Here is a 20,002-nt window from a genome sequence, read left to right on the forward strand (position 1 = left end):
GTATTTAACCAAGAAAAATGAAAGCATATGCTCCTACAGAATTCTTGGTCACAATGCTCATAGCAGCTTTATTTGTAACAGCAAAGACTGGAAGCAAACCAAGTGACAGTCAAGAAGTGAATTGGCTAACAAACTGTGAGAGTGTCTTACCATGGAATGCTACTCCATAATCGGAAGGAATGAGTATTGATACACAGAACGACATGGAGAAATTCCAGAATAAGTAAGCTAAGGCAAAAACAGCCAGCCAAAAAGAGCACATACTGTATTATTTTATTTAGATAAAATTCGTGAAAATGCAAACTAATCTATAGTGATGAAAAGCAGAGCAGCCATTCCCGGGGATGGGGGGTGGAGGACTGGCGGGGTGGGGGTGGGGTGGGAAATGAGGACTGCACCTAGAGCTAGAGCATGAAAAATCTTGGGGGGTGGTGAAAATATTCTTATCCTTATTGTGATGAGGGCTTCATGGGGTCTACATTTATCAACTTCTATAAAATTGTGCACTTTATTATTTTTTTTTCAACGTTTTTTATTTATTTTTGGGACAGAGAGAGACAGAGCATGAACGGGGGAGGGGCAGAGAGAGAGGGAGACACAGAATCGGAAACAGGCTCCAGGCTCCGAGCCATCAGCCCAGAGCCTGACGCGGGGCTCGAACTCACGGACCGCGAGATCGTGACCTGGCTGAAGTCGGACGCTTAACCGACTGCGCCACCCAGGCGCCCCTAAAATTGTGCACTTTAAATATGTGCCATTTATTGTGTGACAATTATTTTTCCATGAAGGTGTTTTTAAAAACCATTATGAAATCTGTCCCTCGGTGGCCATTGGAAATTTTGCAAATGCTGTTCAGATTGTCCAGCTGCCCCTATACACTAAGGGGGATGCTGTATGTTAATCTCTCCTCCCTCCGAAGCCCAGGGCTTTCTTCCCCATGGAGAGCTCCCCTCTACAGGTTCTCAAAGCATGAGCTTCCTCCGTGCAGCATGGGGGAAAACTCTGTGTTGAGTGCCACCGCAAGCACACCAAGGCAAACAAAAACTGATTTTATCATCCGTCAGTGTTTTGTTCAACTCACCGTTGACTCTCGAAACTTTCCAGTCATTTTGTGAGCTTTCACTGACGAGGGAATATGAAAAGTGTGGACTCGGAAATGACCGCTGATCATCATCAGTGACCTCAAAAATGAGAGTCCCCTCTTGGTGGAGGGGATGGCACAGAAACAAGCCCGTGTACTCCTTGGCTAGCCGAGGGGGGTTGTCATTGACATCCAAGAGGGTCAGGTGGAAACTGGCTATGGAGCTCTGGGAGGAGCCGCCTAAGGAAGTAAGGGATTGAAACATGATATCAGCTTTCTCACTTTCCTCATAACGTGACAAGATACCTTCTTTTCTTTAAAATAAATAAATAAATAAATAAATACACACGCACGCACGCACGCACGCGCACACACACACACTCTTAAAGCAGTTGGGTATGCTGAAGTAGTAGAAAGATAACAAGCTTTTAGAATCAGACCTGCTTTCGTTTCCTGGTTAAAAAGTCTTAGTGATGATAATAATAACTAAGATTTACACACTAATATTTTATACGTATTACTTCAAAACAACTCCGATGTGCATTTACTGATGACAAGACTGAGGTTCAGAGAAGTCGTGTGACTTGCTCAAGGTCACACAGCAGTAGAGAGGCCTCCATCCCAGGAAGTCTGACTCTAGAGCCCACAACCGCTCCTCAGCACTGACTCGGGCATGTTTGTGGTTTTCTACACCCCGTTTCTTCAGCTGTACAACATGTGACTTTGTGAGGATCCCATGTGTCGTGTTTGTTGAAAACAGTAAAGGGCTGCGCGAATGTTATTTTCTGTGGTGTAGTGGTGTAGTGGTGAAAGATTTAGACCCTGTAGCCTTAATGGTTGGTAGCTGTGTGATGGTGGGCAAGTTACTTAACTTCTCAGTGCCTTGATTCCCTCGTCCATAAAATATGGCCAATAATAGAACTTACCCAAAGTGTTGTATGAGGATTACGTTGTCACACTGAGTGCTTGAAACAAGGATGCCAGGGCAACATAAACACTGACTCTCCTCATTCTCCCTGACATCAATCACAGATATCAGTTCCACAATGTCTGACCCCATCCCGTTTCAATTCCAGTGAACCCTGTCTTCCTGCTTTGCTTTTCAACTGTCTTCTAGGGCCCTGACCACATTTAACCAAAGGGGGAAAAGACACTGTGCTCTTGAGGTCGTTTCAGGCATCATTTCAGAGCCAACAAGGGGTGCAGAGCACTGAATCCTGATTTTGATTTGTGAAACTTCTAAAATGTGAGAGGCCTCTAGGACACATCCAAAGTCAAGCGTTAATCCCCATGGTATGTTGTAGTGGAATGCGTGGCACAAAGGCTCAGCCAGAAACTTCCTGATTACTCGGGAGCTTTTAAATCAAGAATTAAAGGTATACAATGTGATAATGGAATGTGCATCTGTGGAAACACGCAAGGGAGAAAGACCGTCCCCCCCCCCACCCCCACTTCAGCAAGGCCCGTCTGCTTGCACACAATCGTTCCAAATTTGGCACACACTTCGGCATTTCTACCCTCATTGGCTTAATCTGACTGTGGTGCTTTTGTTTTTCTTAATCTTTTCACAGGCAGGGGCCATTTTTATGATTTCCATCCACTGGAATGTTCCCCATTCCACCTCCCAACCCTGGGCCTCACATTTTGAGAGTTTATTTATTTATATATATTTTTTGGTCTAAAACTGTATTTATTTAGTCCCAATTTGTTCAATTCTCATTTTCTGGTAAACCAGGCAGATATATTTACTATTTAATTAGAGGCTTCAACCAGCATAAGAACAACAGAATTTCTACTCTAAGTTAGAAAACTCCATTTAAATGCAAAGAAGCCTCATGTTTTAATCACCAGCCTTATCACTGGTAAGCATGCTATTCCTGTGGATTTATGTTGATTTTAATTTTTTAAATTCCCTGGAACTCTACGTTCAAAGTCAGTGGGGATACATAGCACCACAACGAGATCCAACGGAATGCAAAGATTCTGCAGGATGATTCAAACATCTTGGGCTCATCTATATACGTCTTTTCTTTCAAATGGTCACCTGATTTCATCAAAACAGAGATACCCAGGGCCAGCCAAACCTAGTGAATCAGAATCTCCAGGGGTGAACTCCTCCTACCTTATTGAACAGTCTCCCAGGTGATTCTGGCACATATCCAAGTTGACAACATGACATAAAACACTTTCTGTCTCAGGGGTACCTGGGTGGTGCAGTCGGTTAAGCGTCCGACTCTTCATCTCCACTCAGATCACACTCTCACAGTTTGTGAGTTTGAGCCCCACATCAATCGGGCTCTGTACCAATGGCACTGAGGCTGCTTGGAATTCTGTCTCTCCTTCTCTCTGCCCCTCCCCTGCTTGTGCTCTCTCTCTCTTTCTCAAAATAAGTAAATAAACTTAAAAAAAATTTTTTTTTTTAAATATTTTCTGTTTCAGAAAGGATCAGACCTGAACCACTGCAATCGCAGGCTGAAAGAGCAAGTAATGGTCTAGGTCAGCAGAGCAGTGGTTTGGCCCTGCTCTCGAGAGAAACCCACAAGCACTTTGGAGGAAGGGGAGGGAGTTCAGCGGGGACACAGACACCTGCCCAGAAGCTGTAGTCCCTCCAGGAACAAGATCGAGTGGCAGCAGCTCTCTTGCTGCCTAGCCAGCCTGCAGGTGCACCCCTGCCTGAAAGAGCCCAGTTCAGGGGCACCCGTGGGCCGCACCTTGCACAGAACCAGGAAGGTGTGAGCCCTTCACTCCACTTTTGTATACCCTTATCAACCTTCCACTCTAAGATAGGCTGACAATTTGACCCAGTTAAGTTTCCAGCCCACGCCATCTTCCCTCCCAAGTCTATTAATGTACCACCTAATAATTTGTTCCTTTTTTCTTTCTCACCTACTTCGGTCGCCATCACTTGCACCCGATACAGACTTTCAGCTTCCCTGTCCAGAGGAGCCGTGGTAAAGATCTCGCCAGTGACAGGGTCAATTTTAAGCCAGCCTCTTGTATTGTCTCTCAGAGAATAACTTCATAAAGTAAAAAGAGCAAAAGAAAACCCACATTAGTCTGTGTGAAAATGTGATGAGAGTCTATGGATTATTATGCCTTATCTCTTGCATATCACTTATAACATATTTCAAGGATAATTAATCAATATTATTAATGCTTTATTTGTATCTCATCTATCTTCAAAAGGAGGATGTCCTCATCCTTACAGATTTGTAGTTATACTTGTTTTATTAGAAAAGGTATAGTCACAAATTCTGGAGCAAAGAAGTTAAACTTTTCTGCAAATCAAAGGTTTCTAATTAAGACAGCCTGGAAACATCTTTAAAAAAATTTTTTAATGTTTATTTATTTTTGAGGGAGAGAGAGAGACAGAGTGTGAGCGGGGGAGGGGCAGAGAGAGAGGGAGACACAGAATCCGAAGCAGGCTCCAGGCTCTGAGTTGTCAGCACAGAGCCCGACGTGGGACTCAACCCCACAAATGGTGAGATCATGACCTGAGCCGAAGCCAGATGCTTAACCGACCGAGCCACCCAGGTGCCCCCTGGAAACATCTTTTAAAACTGATTAGCAAACCACTCCCTCTAAGAAAACTTGAACACCCAGGGGCGGAGATGCCAGGGAATGGGTGGATACTCAGGTTGCTGGTGGCACAGTGAATTGTTCCTTCTACAAACATCTACTGAGTGCTTAGCAAACATCAGGCTATAGAACAAGAGAGGACATTATCAAAAAAAAAAAAAAAACAAAAACAAAAACAAACAAACAAACAAACAAAAAAAACCAGGCTCTTAGGCCAATGGAGGAGACAGACACAGAAATAGACAATTCCAATAAAATGTGGTAAATACAATGAGAGGGGCCCTGTGGCACCCCAGAGGAGCCTTTCTGAAGCAGGAGATGTTAACTAAGGCAAGAAACAGGATGCTTCAGGCAGAAGCGATTGCATGAGCTAATGCAAAGAGACCAAGGAATAGCCTGGTGGTGTGAGAGGGTCAGACATCCCAGCTGTGTTGGGATAAAAACGGGAAGCAGTGGATAGCAAAAGATGAAACCAGGGAAGTAGAAAGAGCCAGATAATGGGAAGCAATGGGCAGCCGTGGAATGCTGTTAAGCAGGAAGGTGATCTAGTCATATTTGTGTTTTCAATGGAACTTGTTGTTAGGTGTGTGAGAGATGAATCTGAGACAAGACTAGAACCACAGGAAAACCGATTAGTGTTGCCTTTTGAGAGGCAACACAACATAGCCATAAGGATGTCCATATCTTTAGGCCAAAGAATACCACCTCTGGAAATTTTCCCCCAAATAAAAAACAATTTAATCAAGGTTAAAAAAGAATTCTATTCATGCATATATTCAAAATATTTTATATAATAAAAAAATACTGGAAACAACCTATATGCCCAGAAGCAAGAGAATGATTAAAAAGCCAGGGTGTATTAGTTCATCAAATTAATTTTTTTTTTTTTTGGTAATATTAGTATGTTCTATATGCCAAGCACTGTTAGGCTGCATGTACAGCTGATGAAGAAGAAATCCTATGTACTTGGGATTTCATTCTGAGTAAGATGGGAACTCTTTGGAAGGTTTTCAGTGAAGTCCTTTGAGCTGATCCACTTTTTAAAAGGACCACTGTGATTGTGGCAGGTGGACGCAGGGTGGGCTGGAGGAGTGGGCAGGGATGGACCCAGGAAAGAGAGGATGGTGGTCTGGACCATGGTGGACATGGTGAGAAGCATTTGCATTCTGGATATATTTCAAGGAGAGGATCTCTAATTTTTGCTGGTGGGTCGGATTAGGACCCAATGGGTGCTGATGGATTATAAATTTGGGGGCTGAGAGAAAAAGAATGCACTCAGGCCAAAAACTTTGGAGCCATCCTTAATTCTAAACTGACCTATTACTAGCATCAGAAATATTGATTATTCCTCATTCTTGAAATGCCTTTTTTCATTTGTCTTCTTACAGGATGCTCCCCTTCTCGGTCTTTTTCCTCATCTTCCTGATCTCAATTTAATAGCATGTATACCTTTTCCTTGATCCAAGAAATGTTCTTAAATGACTTTGTTTTCCTTACTCATAAACTCAAATTTTTTTTCACTTATCTTTGACTAATAATCTTTATAGCATTCTCATGAAGAAGGCAGAAGCATTTGTTAAACAATAAATGGCCGTAAATTACAAATATTTTGTGCCCCATCATAATTTGTGGCTCTGATGTATATATTAGTACCTACACTAAACCACACAGTACAGCCCCCACTCTTCTTTCTTTCTTATGTTTGCCTTTAAAAAAAAATGTTTACTTATTTTTTGAGAGAGAGAAACAGAGCACAAGCAGGGGAGGGGAAGAGAGAGAAAGAGACACAGAATCCAAAGCAGGCTCCAGGCTCTGAGCCGTCAGCACAGAGCACAGTCCCGTGAGATCATGACCTGACCTGAAGTCAGACGCTTAACCAACTGAGCCATCCAGGCGCCCCTTATGTTTGTTTTTATGGAACCAGAGAAGGATGTAGAGAGTGAAATTGTAGATGGGAAATTTATTCCTTGATAGACGATCAGAAAAAGGTCTTAGAAGTAATCCCAAGTACTTAAATGACAGCTCACTGGGAGGCAAGACTCCCCTCAAATGTTTCAAGAAATTTAAGGAATTTAAGGTCATTCTTAACCACATGCAATGGTTTAAGGCATGCTAAAGTATCTGTCATGCCGCAGAAGCAAAAGATTTGGGCTCAAATCCTATCTATGTGCTTGTTAACTATACAATCTTAAAGAAGTTATAAATATTGATACAGATATGGATACACACACACACACACACACACACACACACATATATATATATATCTTGGGCAAATTATCATTGTTCACTTCTAAGGCAAATCTGTGTAAGTCCTGTCGCACTGGGAAAAAATGACTAAGAATGGAAAGATTTACATCTTTTTTTTCTAACCGCCTCAGCCTGGGCACTGACCTCTCCAGAGGTAGGCTCTGGAATGAGTCTTGTCACCCCAGAACTATTGTCCAGAGATCCAAGAAATGTAGGCACTCTGCATCCAGAAGATTCCCTTATATCAGGTGGCTGAGTCTGTCCAACTGGGCTTTTGCTTCATTCTCTCTGTCTAGAGCTTCAGTCCATTTTAGGGACTGGGCTAGAACTCTCTCCCAAACCCTGGCTCCCATGGCTGGTACAGACACAGAGACTGGCTTTGGGCCGCCCAACTTCTGGACCCCATCTGCTGAACTCACCAGCTCTCAGCCACAACTTGCAGTTAGTGGGCTGGGATGGAAGCTGACATGCTTCCTACTTGCCTGGGCCTGGATTCTCACTGATGCCCACAGGGTACTGATGACTGTTGGAACCAAGATTAAGTTCACCATGGACCCTAGGATAGAGCTTCAGATCACTGGCTGCTTTCTTAGGGGAGAGCCCTGGAGTCAGGCCAGCTTCTCTGCCCCTCCCAGCCCTTCTTCCTCCCCTCTGGCCATGGTCCCAGCATAGCTAGGCCTGCCCAGCGTTGCTCTCCTCTACCTTATGTCCAGATTTTCCGGATCCTTGGCAGTCACATTGCCCACTTTAGTGCCTACAGCCACATCTTCCCTGACTTTTGCTTGGTATATGCGCTGGGAAAATTGGGGTGCTTCATTCACATCTGTCACAATAAGCTTGAACTTCGCAGAAGAGCTGGTGTTATAATGTACACCAGACACCAGAGGCTCAGGATTCTCCGCTTGGAACACAATGTTGTGAACGGCTACTGTTTCAAAATCAAGAGGCTGTGTAGGGGGAAAAAAAGAGGAAAAATTAATTTGGAGGACGATTAGCTCTCTTAAAAGATTCGGTCCCAAAAGTCCTTTAAAAACTTTCTTACAGAGCAGCAGTTCCCAATTTGGTGTCAGCAAAAACCTACTTCTCGGAATGATAACAGAACCATAAAAAAGACTTTGCTAAAGGACTTATCAGAGCTTTTAATATGCTATACGCATTCTGACTCTCCTAAAAGAGGAAATCAATATAGCATTCCTCAAATTTACTTAACCCTGGGATACTCCATTCATTCAGCAGAAATTTATTAATTCTATCAAGAAAATTCCCAGAAGACAGATGGGGAAAGGCTCATATTGAGATGTTCACATTGTATGGAGAATGATTTCCCAGAGACCTCGGGATCCAAACCCCAAAATAAAGGACTTAACCTCATAGAGGGTGGCAGAGGTTAGCAGAGAAAATCAAAAGATAGAGGATCCACTCTTGTTCCAGACCATGCTGGACAGAGCCAGGAATCAAGAATCAAGAAACTAATTTGAGTGTAATAAGAAGAAGCACATAACAGAGCTACCCAAGACAAGGAGTTGCTTCAAAAACCAGTAAATTCCCAAATCTGGTAGCTTTCAAGAATAGGGTTAAACAAGATATACTAGGCTAGCCTAGAAAGAACTTACATATCATTTAAGTAACTGGTTCTGTGTGACTTTTAAGGTCTCTCTCAAGGCACAGAGTCCATGATTCTGGGGGTGGGGGAGGAATCCTAACTTTAAAGGCCTGCTGAAGAGTGATAGCCCCTAAAGTTGGGCTTCTCATCTGGGATTAAAAGGCTTCTAGGAAGCTGTGAAGCCCTAGAAACCAAAATTGAAATATTTATATTTGTGTACATGTGAATTTTCTTCCAGGGAGAGGATACAGTTACAGTCTCAGTGGCACCCAGGACCTCAAAAACAAAGGAACCAAAGCAAAGCCCGAAAGGTACATCACGGATTGTGGAAACCACACTGTTTTGTTCACTCTCCCAGGCCTGTAGGACCCAGGACCTCTAGTGAGCTGTCAGTCTTTTAACTTTGGTTTATGTCAGTTGCTCATCAGTTAAACAGTAATGGTAATATCCATTCAGGAAGAGAAAAACTCATCGTTTCTTGGCCTTTTGGCTAAGATCAAGGAAGAGAAAAACTCATGGAGGATTTGACGCACCATCGCATTAGCTTGGCCTGCCCTTCCCTAACATCCGAAAAAGTTCTCTCCCTCAGTCAAGACTTGGCTCAATGTCAATGTTGTCCTCTCCACATCAGCTTTCCCAGTCCCCACTGGCTATCCCCAGATGGACGGGCTCCACATCCTCTGTAATCTCACAGTACCTGCCTCAGGAATCTCATTGTTTGGTTATCTATTTTAGATCTTTACTGAGCATAAGCTCTCTGAGAGGAGGAATTGTGTTATATTCACCTTTGTTTCTCCACTCTTCCTTGGCATGCAGTATCCATTGTGTTATCAGTCAAGAAATATAAAGATGAGAAGGACTTGGTCCTTCTTGGGCTCTTGAGAGCCCCAGGAGAAAAGAGATTCTGGGGAAAATTCCCACTCTTCAGAAACCCCTCTCCTCTATGCACACACAAACACACACAACATCACAACACAATTTCTAGTGCAATAGAAAGGATGATAGAAAGATTGTTCATATGGAAGAGAAAGGATTATGTCTGAAGACTCAAGGTCATTTGAGATAGAAAATAAGAAGCAATTGACAGGATATAACACACAGGTTATAAAATTTTGTAAGCTAGACAAGATGTAAAAGAGAGGATGTTTACAGAGATAAGCACACCCTATCTGCAGGCCATGGCCCCATAATGATTTTTTGATCACCTCCAAGTGATCTGATAGAGCTCTCCACCTGAAGGTGGGGTGCAAGCTAGAGCTTCTGACTCCCAGGGACCCACTCCTTATCTCAGGGGATGAAGACAGGGGCATCAAACAGAGAAATCCTGGCAGATAGAACAGCCCCAGAGCAAGCCTACAATGTGGACAAAGGATGTACTCTGTTCCTTGCTGGTCCAGCCAAGTCCAAGCTCATGCAGGCAGCTCAGCTCTCCATGTGCTCAGACAGAGGACGGGCATCCTATCCTCTCACCAAATGGGTCCTACATGGCCTCCCTGGATTTCCCACCCCATCACTGCTGCCCCCAGAAGTGGGGGATAAAAACACGAGACACCATGTCTGCAAATGGGAAGAAGCCTGTGTTATCCCGAAAGAACATGTGAGACTGAGAGTAGAAAAAGATGAGAGGGGAGACTGTGTGTCCAGCTAAAGAGCTGGAACTTTATCCTTGAGAAGCAAAGAGAAGCATTATGCACAAGACTGACAAGGTCAGATTTGTGTTTTAGGAAAATAACTGCAGAAGCAGCCATGTGAGGGTACCCACACCCAACAGGGAGACCGGTAACGAGAGGACGTCAGTGCTCCTTAAACACTTACTGAATGGAAGACCAAATGAGAAAGGAGCAGCCTGCTATTGATCAGTGTGCTTAACTTTCACACCAGGAAAAACACTGACCCACATCTTCCAGGGAAAAAATTAGAGATGAAAGATGCTAAATTAGCAAACGATAATCAGCAGAACTTAATCAGAGAGAGACAAGCCTTATCAAACCCTCTGTATCATCTTTCATAACACAGGGAGGTGCCTGCAAAGCCAAGTCAAGAGACCCATTGTGCACAATGAAAAATTATGCAGCTTTTTGAAAAAAGAGGAAAATCCTGTCATATGCTACAGCATGGAAGAACCCTGAGAACATTAAGCTAAGGGAACTAAGCCAGTCACAGAAGGATAAATACTATATGATTTCGCTTAAAGGAGCTACCTGGATTGGCAAATTTACAGAAATGGAAAGTAGAATGGTGGTTGCCAGGAGCTGGAGGGTTGGGGAAATGGGGAGCTCCTGTTCAAGGAATGCACAGTTCCATTCATGCACGATGAAAGAGATCTAGAGATATGCTATACAACCGTGTGCATATAGGTAAGGTGCACTATAAAATTTTAAAGGATAGATTTTATGCGATGTATTTTTGACCATAATTTTTTCAACTAGTTTTTTTTTTAACTGAGTTGAATCCTCAGCAGCTTTTTTTTTTTTAAGTTTATTTATTTTTGAGACAGAGAGAGACAGAGCATGAATAGGGGAAGGGGCAGAGAGAGAGGGAGACACAGAATTGGACGCAGGCTCCCGGCTCTGAGCCATCAGCCCAGAGCCTGATGCGGGGCTCGAACTCACGGACCGCAAGATCGTGACCTGAGCTAAAGCCGGACGCTTAACCGACTGAGCCACCCAGGTGCCCCGTTTTTTCAACTAGTTTTAAACGTTAAAAGATGATTGACACGATGGTTCAAAAGCAATGGTACTCCCCTAGCAGCTTAATGGATATGGAATTAGAAGCCTAAGACACACACAAGTAACCACATTACAGAGTCTAATTTACTTAAAACACTAAGAACAGTATAAATACACACATCTGTTATAGTGAATACATACATCCTAAGGGCTATTGGTTAACATTTGGTATATCCTAAACCCAGAATCTACACCTTAGGGTGAGCTGTTGCTTAGCATTTAAAAGATCTTAATCAGAGATATACGCTGCAGCTACTGCAGGCCTTGAGCCACAACTACCTCAAGCAGCCCTAGAAGGTTCATTATTAATTGGCAGAGTGATCTTACAAAGAGATGGGGTGATATTAGTGGTCTCCAAGACATGTAGTCTGGTTTAAGATGTGGTATAATCTCTCAGTCATCACATGAACAACAGTGTGAGCATCTGGCTAGGCTAGCAGCCTATACCCTTCCGAGTTCTAGAACTCCAGTTCTGTTCTGTCTAGGATCCTCTTTCTTTGGACAGTCAGACAAATCCTCTCACAAGAATACTGTCATCACAGTGCCTGAGGGACGGAGAGCTGGGACTTCACAGGACTACAGCACAAGCTGGATGATTCTTTTTGTGTATATAGTGCAGACTTCAGTTATTTATTCAGTCAACCAATATTTATCAGACTCTACAATGCGCCATGCAATATTCCAGACACTTGGAATACAACCACAAACACAATAAGGATGTGACAAAGATTTAGGTCAGAGGCCTGCGTGATTGTAACGTATCTCCTCACGCCAGGGTTGTGTGGGAGGATACTCACAGCTTGCACCCACCCCTGATCATTCGGGGTCACCAACACCTCCCTAAAGGTGCCCAATAGCCACAAATGGTCAAGTTAAGCTGGTTCACAAAAGCCACCACAAAGAAATGTTGACATGTGGAAATTACTCGTACTGAGATGGACAGGCCTCTATCTTCTCGTAGATCTCCAAAGAGCTCTGGTCCTGGACAAACTGGGAGCTGTTTGCCCCTGTCAGCACGCTTCCTGGAGCACCCACTGCCAACTCTGAAAACTGTCCTTTCATTTGCCTGTTCCTTCTGTGGTTCTTCTCCACATAGACAGCCATGAAGAAGGAGGGGGGTGGGTAGTTATAACATCATCTTTTCCAAATGTCAGACTGAGACAGGATGCTAATGGTTTGAGTTGGTCCAAACACAAACCTTGCCACTCGATCCCAACGAGGCCCTTCGTCAGAAGTGAAGTATATGGTAATAATAGGATCAGAATCCTGACACTCTGCCCTAGCGCTCCCTTCAACGCTAGCACTTTCCTCCCCATGCTTCTATCCATTTTCTGTGACATCATTCTATTCTGTCCTCCTCTTCAGCTTTCCTTTATTCTGGTCCAAAACTTTCCTCCAGCACCTTTTTTTTTTTTTGCAGCCTCTAGCACACTGCACTGCAAACCTTCAACACTCAACCACACCTACAGAGACTATCACTGTAACTCTTATCCCTTTTACTTCCAAATATATTGGATGACACTGAGTACTGCTTCCTATTGAGTCATCTGGTAGACTATTTACATGCTCTAAAGCATAGATGAGGCAGCCATAGAGAAAAAAGGTCAGTTGCGGGATGGGAATAGAATGAAGAAGGGATGGGAAGATCCTGTACAAAGAAGTAGCTACTATGGTAATTAGACTTTGGCTCTAGACTTCCCAGTCCTTACAGAAGGAAAGATAAAGTGAGAGCCAGTGAGTTCAGCAATACCATAAAAGATGAAAGTAGGGGGTTGGCAGGAAGGATAGGAGGAAAGGATAAACTTGTCTATTAAACCTTGGAAGAAGATATACCAATTTCCAGTCATTATTAAAGAAGAATCTATGGATGACACATTAGAATAGAGGGTCTAGGGCCTAAAGGGCTCATAGGGCTCATCCAGTCTAACATCCCATACTTGCAAAGTAAAGCCCTAATCAAAACCTCCCCACTCCCAAGATTTAACAAATAAACATATAGAACACCTAGTTAAATTTGAATATCAGGTAAACAACAAACATTATTTTTAGTATGAATAGGTCCCAAATATTGCATGGGATACCCTTATTCTAAAATATCATTTATCCTATATTTTATATATCTTCTATGGCAACCCTCCCTCCCTCCACAAAGGTTACTTGCTGAGTTAGTGACAGATGCAGAACTAGAATCTTGGCCTTCTGTCTTTCCGGTGGATGAGAATGACTGAGTGCTCTAGGAGTCCCTCACTACACCTGCAAGGTCACTGCTAATCCATTACCTCTGCTCATAGATCCTTACACCGTCCTAAGTAACTTGATTTATCAAAAAGAAAACTTCCACTAACGGGGTTATTTACCTTTTTAATTATGACATATCCAGCGTTGGTTTGGGGATCTGTGTCAATCCCCAGTCGCCCCTCACTGTCTCCCTGTATAATACGATACAGGATTTTAGAACTCCCAGTAAATGGCTCATCAGTGTCTGTGGCCCGGATGGTCAAGATGGTGGACCCAACGGCTGTGTCTTCAGCAAGAGTCAGGTTTCCATACTAACAACAACAACAACAAAAAAAAAAAAATAGGAGAAGAAAATGAGAATGTCCTCTGTCATCAAGCACAGTTGCCAAAGGGCAAATTTGTCTCTTTGGTTTCACAATGAACACACGTCATAGGTTGTATCAATACTTACCGAGCATGTTTTCCTACTGATAAATTTGGTGCAGTTGATTTTGACTTCAGTCATACTTGTAGACTGATATCCATTGCACCAAGAAACAGGTCTCAGAGCTATTGGTAGGACTCTAAAATAGATTCCCCTTCTCACATCCAATATGTTTACTAACTGAAATTATTATACTAGTGATCATATAAATAAATAGCTACTATGTGTTGAGTACCTAAATTGTGGCAGGCACTTTACATACGTTATTTTAGTTCATCTGTAATCCACCAAGGAATAGAGGGTAAGAGCCTGAACTTTGGAGTCAAACAGCCTGGGGATGAATCCTAGGCTTGCCACTCAGGAGCCAGGTGACTGGAAGAAAGTCATCTAATTTCCTTACGTCTCAGGTGATCTCTGTCTAATGAAAATAATAGTAGGACCTACTTCCTGCTTGCTGTGGGGATTGAGAGAGATAAAGCATGTAAACCCCCTGAATGCCTGGCACATAAGTACTCAATAAAGATAAGCAATAAAACACTCCATTGAGTAGCTATATTATCATTTCCATTTGACAGAAAAACAGAAGATTGGAAGGGTAAACCCCACCCAAGAGCATACAGCTAGTGAGTCACAGAATTGGGACTCAAGCCCATGCTTGTCCAGTTCCAAAGCCTGTGTTCTTACTCACTGGCCTGGACCATGTCCACTGAAAATCCCCCGATCATCTCTCTCGGCATCATGATCTTAAAGATGGTAATAGGCAGGGCCCAGGCGGAGGACTGAGGCAATGACAGAAGCCCACTCACTCTCTCAAGAGCCCACTTTGTATTTCCAACTCTCAAAGCAGGGTGTTCTTGTCCTCAGTGTGAAAGCACTGTCCAGATGGACCAGAAGGAAACCACAACACAAGGAAGGGCTCCTGGAGACTGAGAAGGAAGGGGTTCCTTACCCCATGCTTGTGTAGCCCCAGTGCCTGCTACACAAGTTATATTCAGTTACACCTCTTGCCGCCCCAAACCCTCCCATACATCAATTCCCTTTCTTTGTCACAGCCTTGTCCCTATTTTGATTTGTGATCATCATCACAGGGCTCTGGACCGTCCCATAACTGACTTCAAACATGACCTAACAATCTAGTCAAATGGGCTTCCCTCTGCTCTAGAATAAAGAGAGACATCCCTTTTAAGGGAAGCAGTGGTAAAACCACCCAAGTTTAAAGCCCAAATCAAAATATGTGAAATATTTTTCTTGACGTTCTCTACTGATCCTTTTTCTCCTGCTTTTTCTGAACAATTTTCGTAATTCTTGCAAATGTCTTAAGCACATCCTTCTTGAGCTTAACCGAGAGGTTAGTTTTTCTTCTCCTTTCTCTTACCCAATTATTGCAAAAGGAGTGGAAAGTGCCAATATTCCAAACATCACATTTTTTACTAAAAATGCTGGTCTGAGACCATTTATTGTCACACAATATATAATGACAAATTGCAATTAGCCATTCAACTCCATTCCATTTGACAAAGATTGCGGGTGCAGCTTTTAAGCAAGCCCTTGGAAGAAATGAGCCATTGGTAGAAGTTTATAAAATTCTGTTTATAAATGCTGTTATATACTATAACAGTGAATGCTATTGTTCCCTGAAGATTTCCACTGAGGATGGTGTCTGGGTTTGTTACCAGTTTGCCTAAAGCTACCTTTAAAGTCTGGAATTTTTCCTAACTACTTACAGTGTCTTTATCGCAGAAGTAAGGGCCAAGTAATATGAACAAAATAAAGAAAAAACAGATGAAAACTACTCACATCTGATTTTTCAAAGATGGGGATCTGATCATTGATATCAATAACATTGATCTCCACGTGACAGAGGGTTTTGAAATCTGAAAGGCAAAGTCATATGACAATAATTTTTCGTTAGAAATCATGCGTTAAAATTAGAAATCTGCAAGAAAAACATTGGCAAGGCAAGTGATAGCCACAGCCAGAATTCTGCTACTGACATGCAGTTTTTGTGGAAACAGAATTCTCTGCTCCCCACCTGTACCCACAAGCAGGTCCCCAAAAGGAGGCTGGAGAAAGCCCTGGAAGAAGTTCCTCTGGGCGTTCCAGGCACATGGAACATATGCCCCCTCCTCAGTAAGGCTTGTTCTGATCAAGACAGTTTGGGTTTTTTTCCTGTGAAGCAACCAACCGTAGCCTTCAAAGCCTAGTGCAAAACTATCTTTCCAGAAAGCCTTCCCTGAGTAGCCCAGCTAGCTGTCTTTCCTTCTCTGAACACTTCCAGTACTTACCATCCTGCTTCTCTGTCCTCTATGGTGGGAAAGTCGGGTGCCTGTTCCCTTTCCTCCAAATGAGGGAGGAAGTGTTACAGTTAGCCCTCTCCAAAAAGCCTGGCTACCCAGCCTGTAGGAGGTGAGGGGGGTCAGAGGTAGCTCATGGAACCCTTTGGGAAATAACACAGGCTTTGAGGGTGGGTTTGACTATTCAAATATCTGGTCAGAGAGAGCAGGTTCAACGTAGGTCCAAGAGGAGCACAGAATACAGATGGGAATGGGGTGCCCAGGGAACTATCCAGAATGAGGAACAACGTGAGTTTCTTTCCTGGGGTCCCCATGGTTCTAAGCCATGATATATTATGTTGTATAATGGCTAAGACTCAGGGCTCTGGAGTCCCACTGTTAAAATCTGACTCTGTCACTTACCAGATGTGTAAGAGCTTGGCGTGTGTCACTCAAGGACTCTGTGCCTCAGTTAGTTTTTCTACAAAATGTTGATAACTGGGCACCCAGGTGGCTCAGTCGGTTGAGCATCCAACTTTTGATTTTGGCTCAAGTCATGATCCCAGGGTGATGGGATCGAGCCACATGTCAGGCTCTGCACTGAGCGCGGAGCCTGCTTGGGATTTTCTCTCTTCCTCTGCCCCTCTCCCCCACTTGCACTAGAGAGCACTCTCTCTCTTAAATATAAATGAATGAATGAATGAATGAATGAATGAATGAATGAATGAAATGTCAATAACAACAGAACTGAGGTTCTTATCCCAACACAAATCTTCAGCACTGTTATCAGTGCTTTACCAGCATTACTCATTTCATCTTCAGGCTAATTTCATGACGTTAAGTACTATCATCATTCTCATTTAGTTCACGAATGAGGACACCACAGGATAGAAAAGCTAGATAAGCTAACCGAGGTCACACACTAACTAGTGGTTGAGCCAGGATTCAAATCCATGTGCTCCCTTTGCTCTCTCTGTCTGCTCTCCACCCTTCACCCTGCTCTGTGCCCTGGGAGGCTGACCTCAGAAACTAACTACATGACGGACACCCTGGGTGCTGCCAATGGCAGCAGTGACAGGAGATGGGAGGAGGGGTGGGAGGACAGAAGTCGGGGGCAGTTCCCCTTTGCCAGCAGCCTCTCCTATAGGTACAAGTACAGGTCTTGCTCCTTCCGGGAATGTTCCCTTCCCTTGCCCCTTCCCACCCCGCCTCCGCCTCCGTGGAAGGCAGGCCGTCTATTATGCTTCACACCTCCCATTGCTTTCCCTTAACCTTGCCTTCAACCTTTGCAAATAACCCCTTCTTTAAATTCTTCTTGGTTATTCCTTTTGAGGAACTGTTTGCTGCTAGGATCCTGACAAACACTCAGGCATAAATGATGTTCAAAGCACCGGACATGAGGCCAGGCTTGTGAAATAATAACATTCGAACTATAATGATGGATGCTGATTAAAGCTGGGGTCAGTCCCTGGAATATTTGCAGACAACAAGAATAGCTAACATTGTGGTGGGGGGCGGGGCTGGTGCAGGGAGGATGGAGGAGGGGTGGTCTCAGGACCTGAACTTGCTGGCTCCTCGCTCTGCACAAACCTCAAGTTGGGCCAACAGTGAGCCATGATTTTATGTAAAACTATGTTAATTAAGCCTAGTCTCTAGGCTAGAGTAGTGTACAATTGAATGTTTCATTCCAACAACACACATACACACGTATATATTTATGAATAAATATATTTCATGATCTGGTCCCCATTTTCTATATAGATGTACTCACGAACATGAAAATTTGTAATCTGATTTCCACCTTATGCTCTTGCAGCCTCAAATTGCTTCAGGTCTCAATGCATTTGCAGATGGAATTTCTTCTCCTCTATAAGCCCTGCACTATTTTATAACTTGTCATATTCATCCTTCAAAACTCAGTTCAATGAAACCCCTTCCAGAAAGCCTTACCTGCCCTCTCCCTCCACTGAGTCACTCATTTCCTTCATGGGCTACCTTGTGCATGTTTCTTGTAATTTATTTATTCACATGTCCATCTCCTTTATCATGAAATGCTCCTTGAGGACAGACACTGTGTCTTATTCATCTATGTATCTTCAGTACCTTGAATGGTATCTTATGCAAGGTAAGCGCTCAATAACTATTTGCCAAAAGAACGGATGGCTAAAGGCGTGAAACTGTTAATTCATCATAGGAAGGGATGACTTATTATACTCACTTCTGTTGTACCTCTTAACATAATGCTAGACATATATCAGGCCCTCAATATTTGCCAAATTACTAACTTCCAAAAAGTCTGTAGTAGAGGCCTATTAAACCCTAATTCTCTTCAGTATATCAATATCCATATAAAGGGGGAAAGGTGAAGAGTAGTGTCAAATGATGCTCTCTTCTTCTCTGTACCTATATAATCTATGACTCCTAGCTCAACAGTTACTGAACTATTGGTCGTGTGACATTCGGTGCTAGTTAACTCAAAGAAAGATTCTTAACCTAGGAGTGTGTGTGCCCCTCAAATAAATCTGGCTATGAATACACGTGTTTTTGTATGTCTATGCACACTTGTCTGAAAATGTGTGCGTTTCTTAGAGAATGCACCGTTTTCATCAGAGTTTCAAAGGGTCCTGGGACCAACAAAGATTAAGAACCACTTGCTTTGAAATTATACGGGAATAAGGAACAATGTCTCCTGGTGATGTCACATGGCCAACTGGAAGCTGAGAGAAAACAGAACTCCCCCAAGTGTATTGCTCCCCCATTTTCATACAATAGAGTCCTTGGAGTCTGAAAGGGAGAATAGAAAAATACAATTAACAGGCTGGTTCGTGATCACAGCAGCCATGAGAACGTGCCTTGCTGACTTCCAACAACAGGGAACTTAATTGACAATGGCCCCACTGCTGTGCTTTGAAATCCATCAGCACGTTGGCATTGAGGCCTCACTTCCCATGGGCTGCCCCAGCCAGTGACAGAGCAAGGCAGGCATGACAAGGCAGGCATGTTCAAGGAGATCATAGACTCTTTTGATGGCTAACCTTGGACTCCTCAATGACCTTGGCCAACTTTTCATTTTTTCCTTTTTTTTTACTCTTAATGTTCTATGGTACTCCCACCAGCCTTCTTTCCTTCTCTCCTCCATTCAAGGTTAGGTTTGTATTGTGGTCTAATGGTTCTGATGCCTGAACTGTAACTCTGGCCTTTACCATGTTGGGCCAACTCCCTCTATGTTCCATGTGTGTTTTATAAAGGAAGGAAGAACTCTCAAATGGCATTCTATAATACACCCAGGCATTAGAGCAGCTTAACAAATCGCAACTGGAAGGAAAACAGTATTTCACTTTTGACAGTGAACATGATACTAACCTTTGTCAGACACCTCTATTGTCAAATTGTACTGCGGAGTGTCTTGCTTCTTCAAGGACTGCCCAGCCAACTGGACCACTCCTGAGTAGGTTTGGACCAGGAAGAGTCCTTCCTTGGGAAGTTTGGGAATTTGATCCACAATTTTGTATTCTAAAACACTGTTGGCAGTATTTTCTTCATCCATGTCATGGCCAATAAAAGTCCCAATATTGCTACCTGTGGAGAAGGAATAAAGGGAATCCATCCATTACAGGCTCTATTTAATCTATTTAATCTGTTAAAAATGGTTTTAGTGGATAAGCAGTTTCCTAGAAAGTGCTGTAAATAACTTTGAGTAGCAGACTAAAGTTCTTAGATTTATTTGGTTCCTCTCACTCTTTCCATAGTGTAGTACATCGAGCAGTATATTAGTCTGACAGGGCCAGCATAACAAAGTACCACAGGTTGGATAGATTTAGCAAC

At 43.2% G+C, this 20,002-nt stretch overlaps 1 protein-coding gene across 5 annotated transcripts in view; it reads right to left on the reverse strand.

Moving 5' to 3' along the window:
* Positions 1-20,002, reverse strand: part of CDH17 (cadherin 17) — a 73,666-nt gene that overhangs the window by 6,434 nt on the left and 47,230 nt on the right. For 3 of the 5 annotated variants that reach the window (XM_058698579.1, XM_058698578.1, XM_058698575.1), the window contains exons 10-15: positions 19,541-19,756; positions 15,702-15,778; positions 13,600-13,791; positions 7,613-7,857; positions 3,935-4,098; positions 1,082-1,321 (exon numbers count right to left, since the gene is read on the reverse strand). In XM_058698579.1, coding sequence (XP_058554562.1) covers positions 1,082-1,321; positions 3,935-4,098; positions 7,613-7,857; positions 13,600-13,791; positions 15,702-15,778; positions 19,541-19,756 — 1,134 coding nt within the window. The remainder of the gene's footprint in view (positions 1-1,081; positions 1,322-3,934; positions 4,099-7,612; positions 7,858-13,599; positions 13,792-15,701; positions 15,779-19,540; positions 19,757-20,002) is intronic. The other 2 variants (XM_058698577.1, XM_058698576.1) reach the window with 1 other exon arrangement.

The sequence above is a fragment of the Neofelis nebulosa genome, chromosome 14, assembly GCF_028018385.1.
Source record: "Neofelis nebulosa isolate mNeoNeb1 chromosome 14, mNeoNeb1.pri, whole genome shotgun sequence".
In the NCBI taxonomy this organism is placed as follows: domain Eukaryota; kingdom Metazoa; phylum Chordata; class Mammalia; order Carnivora; family Felidae; genus Neofelis; species Neofelis nebulosa.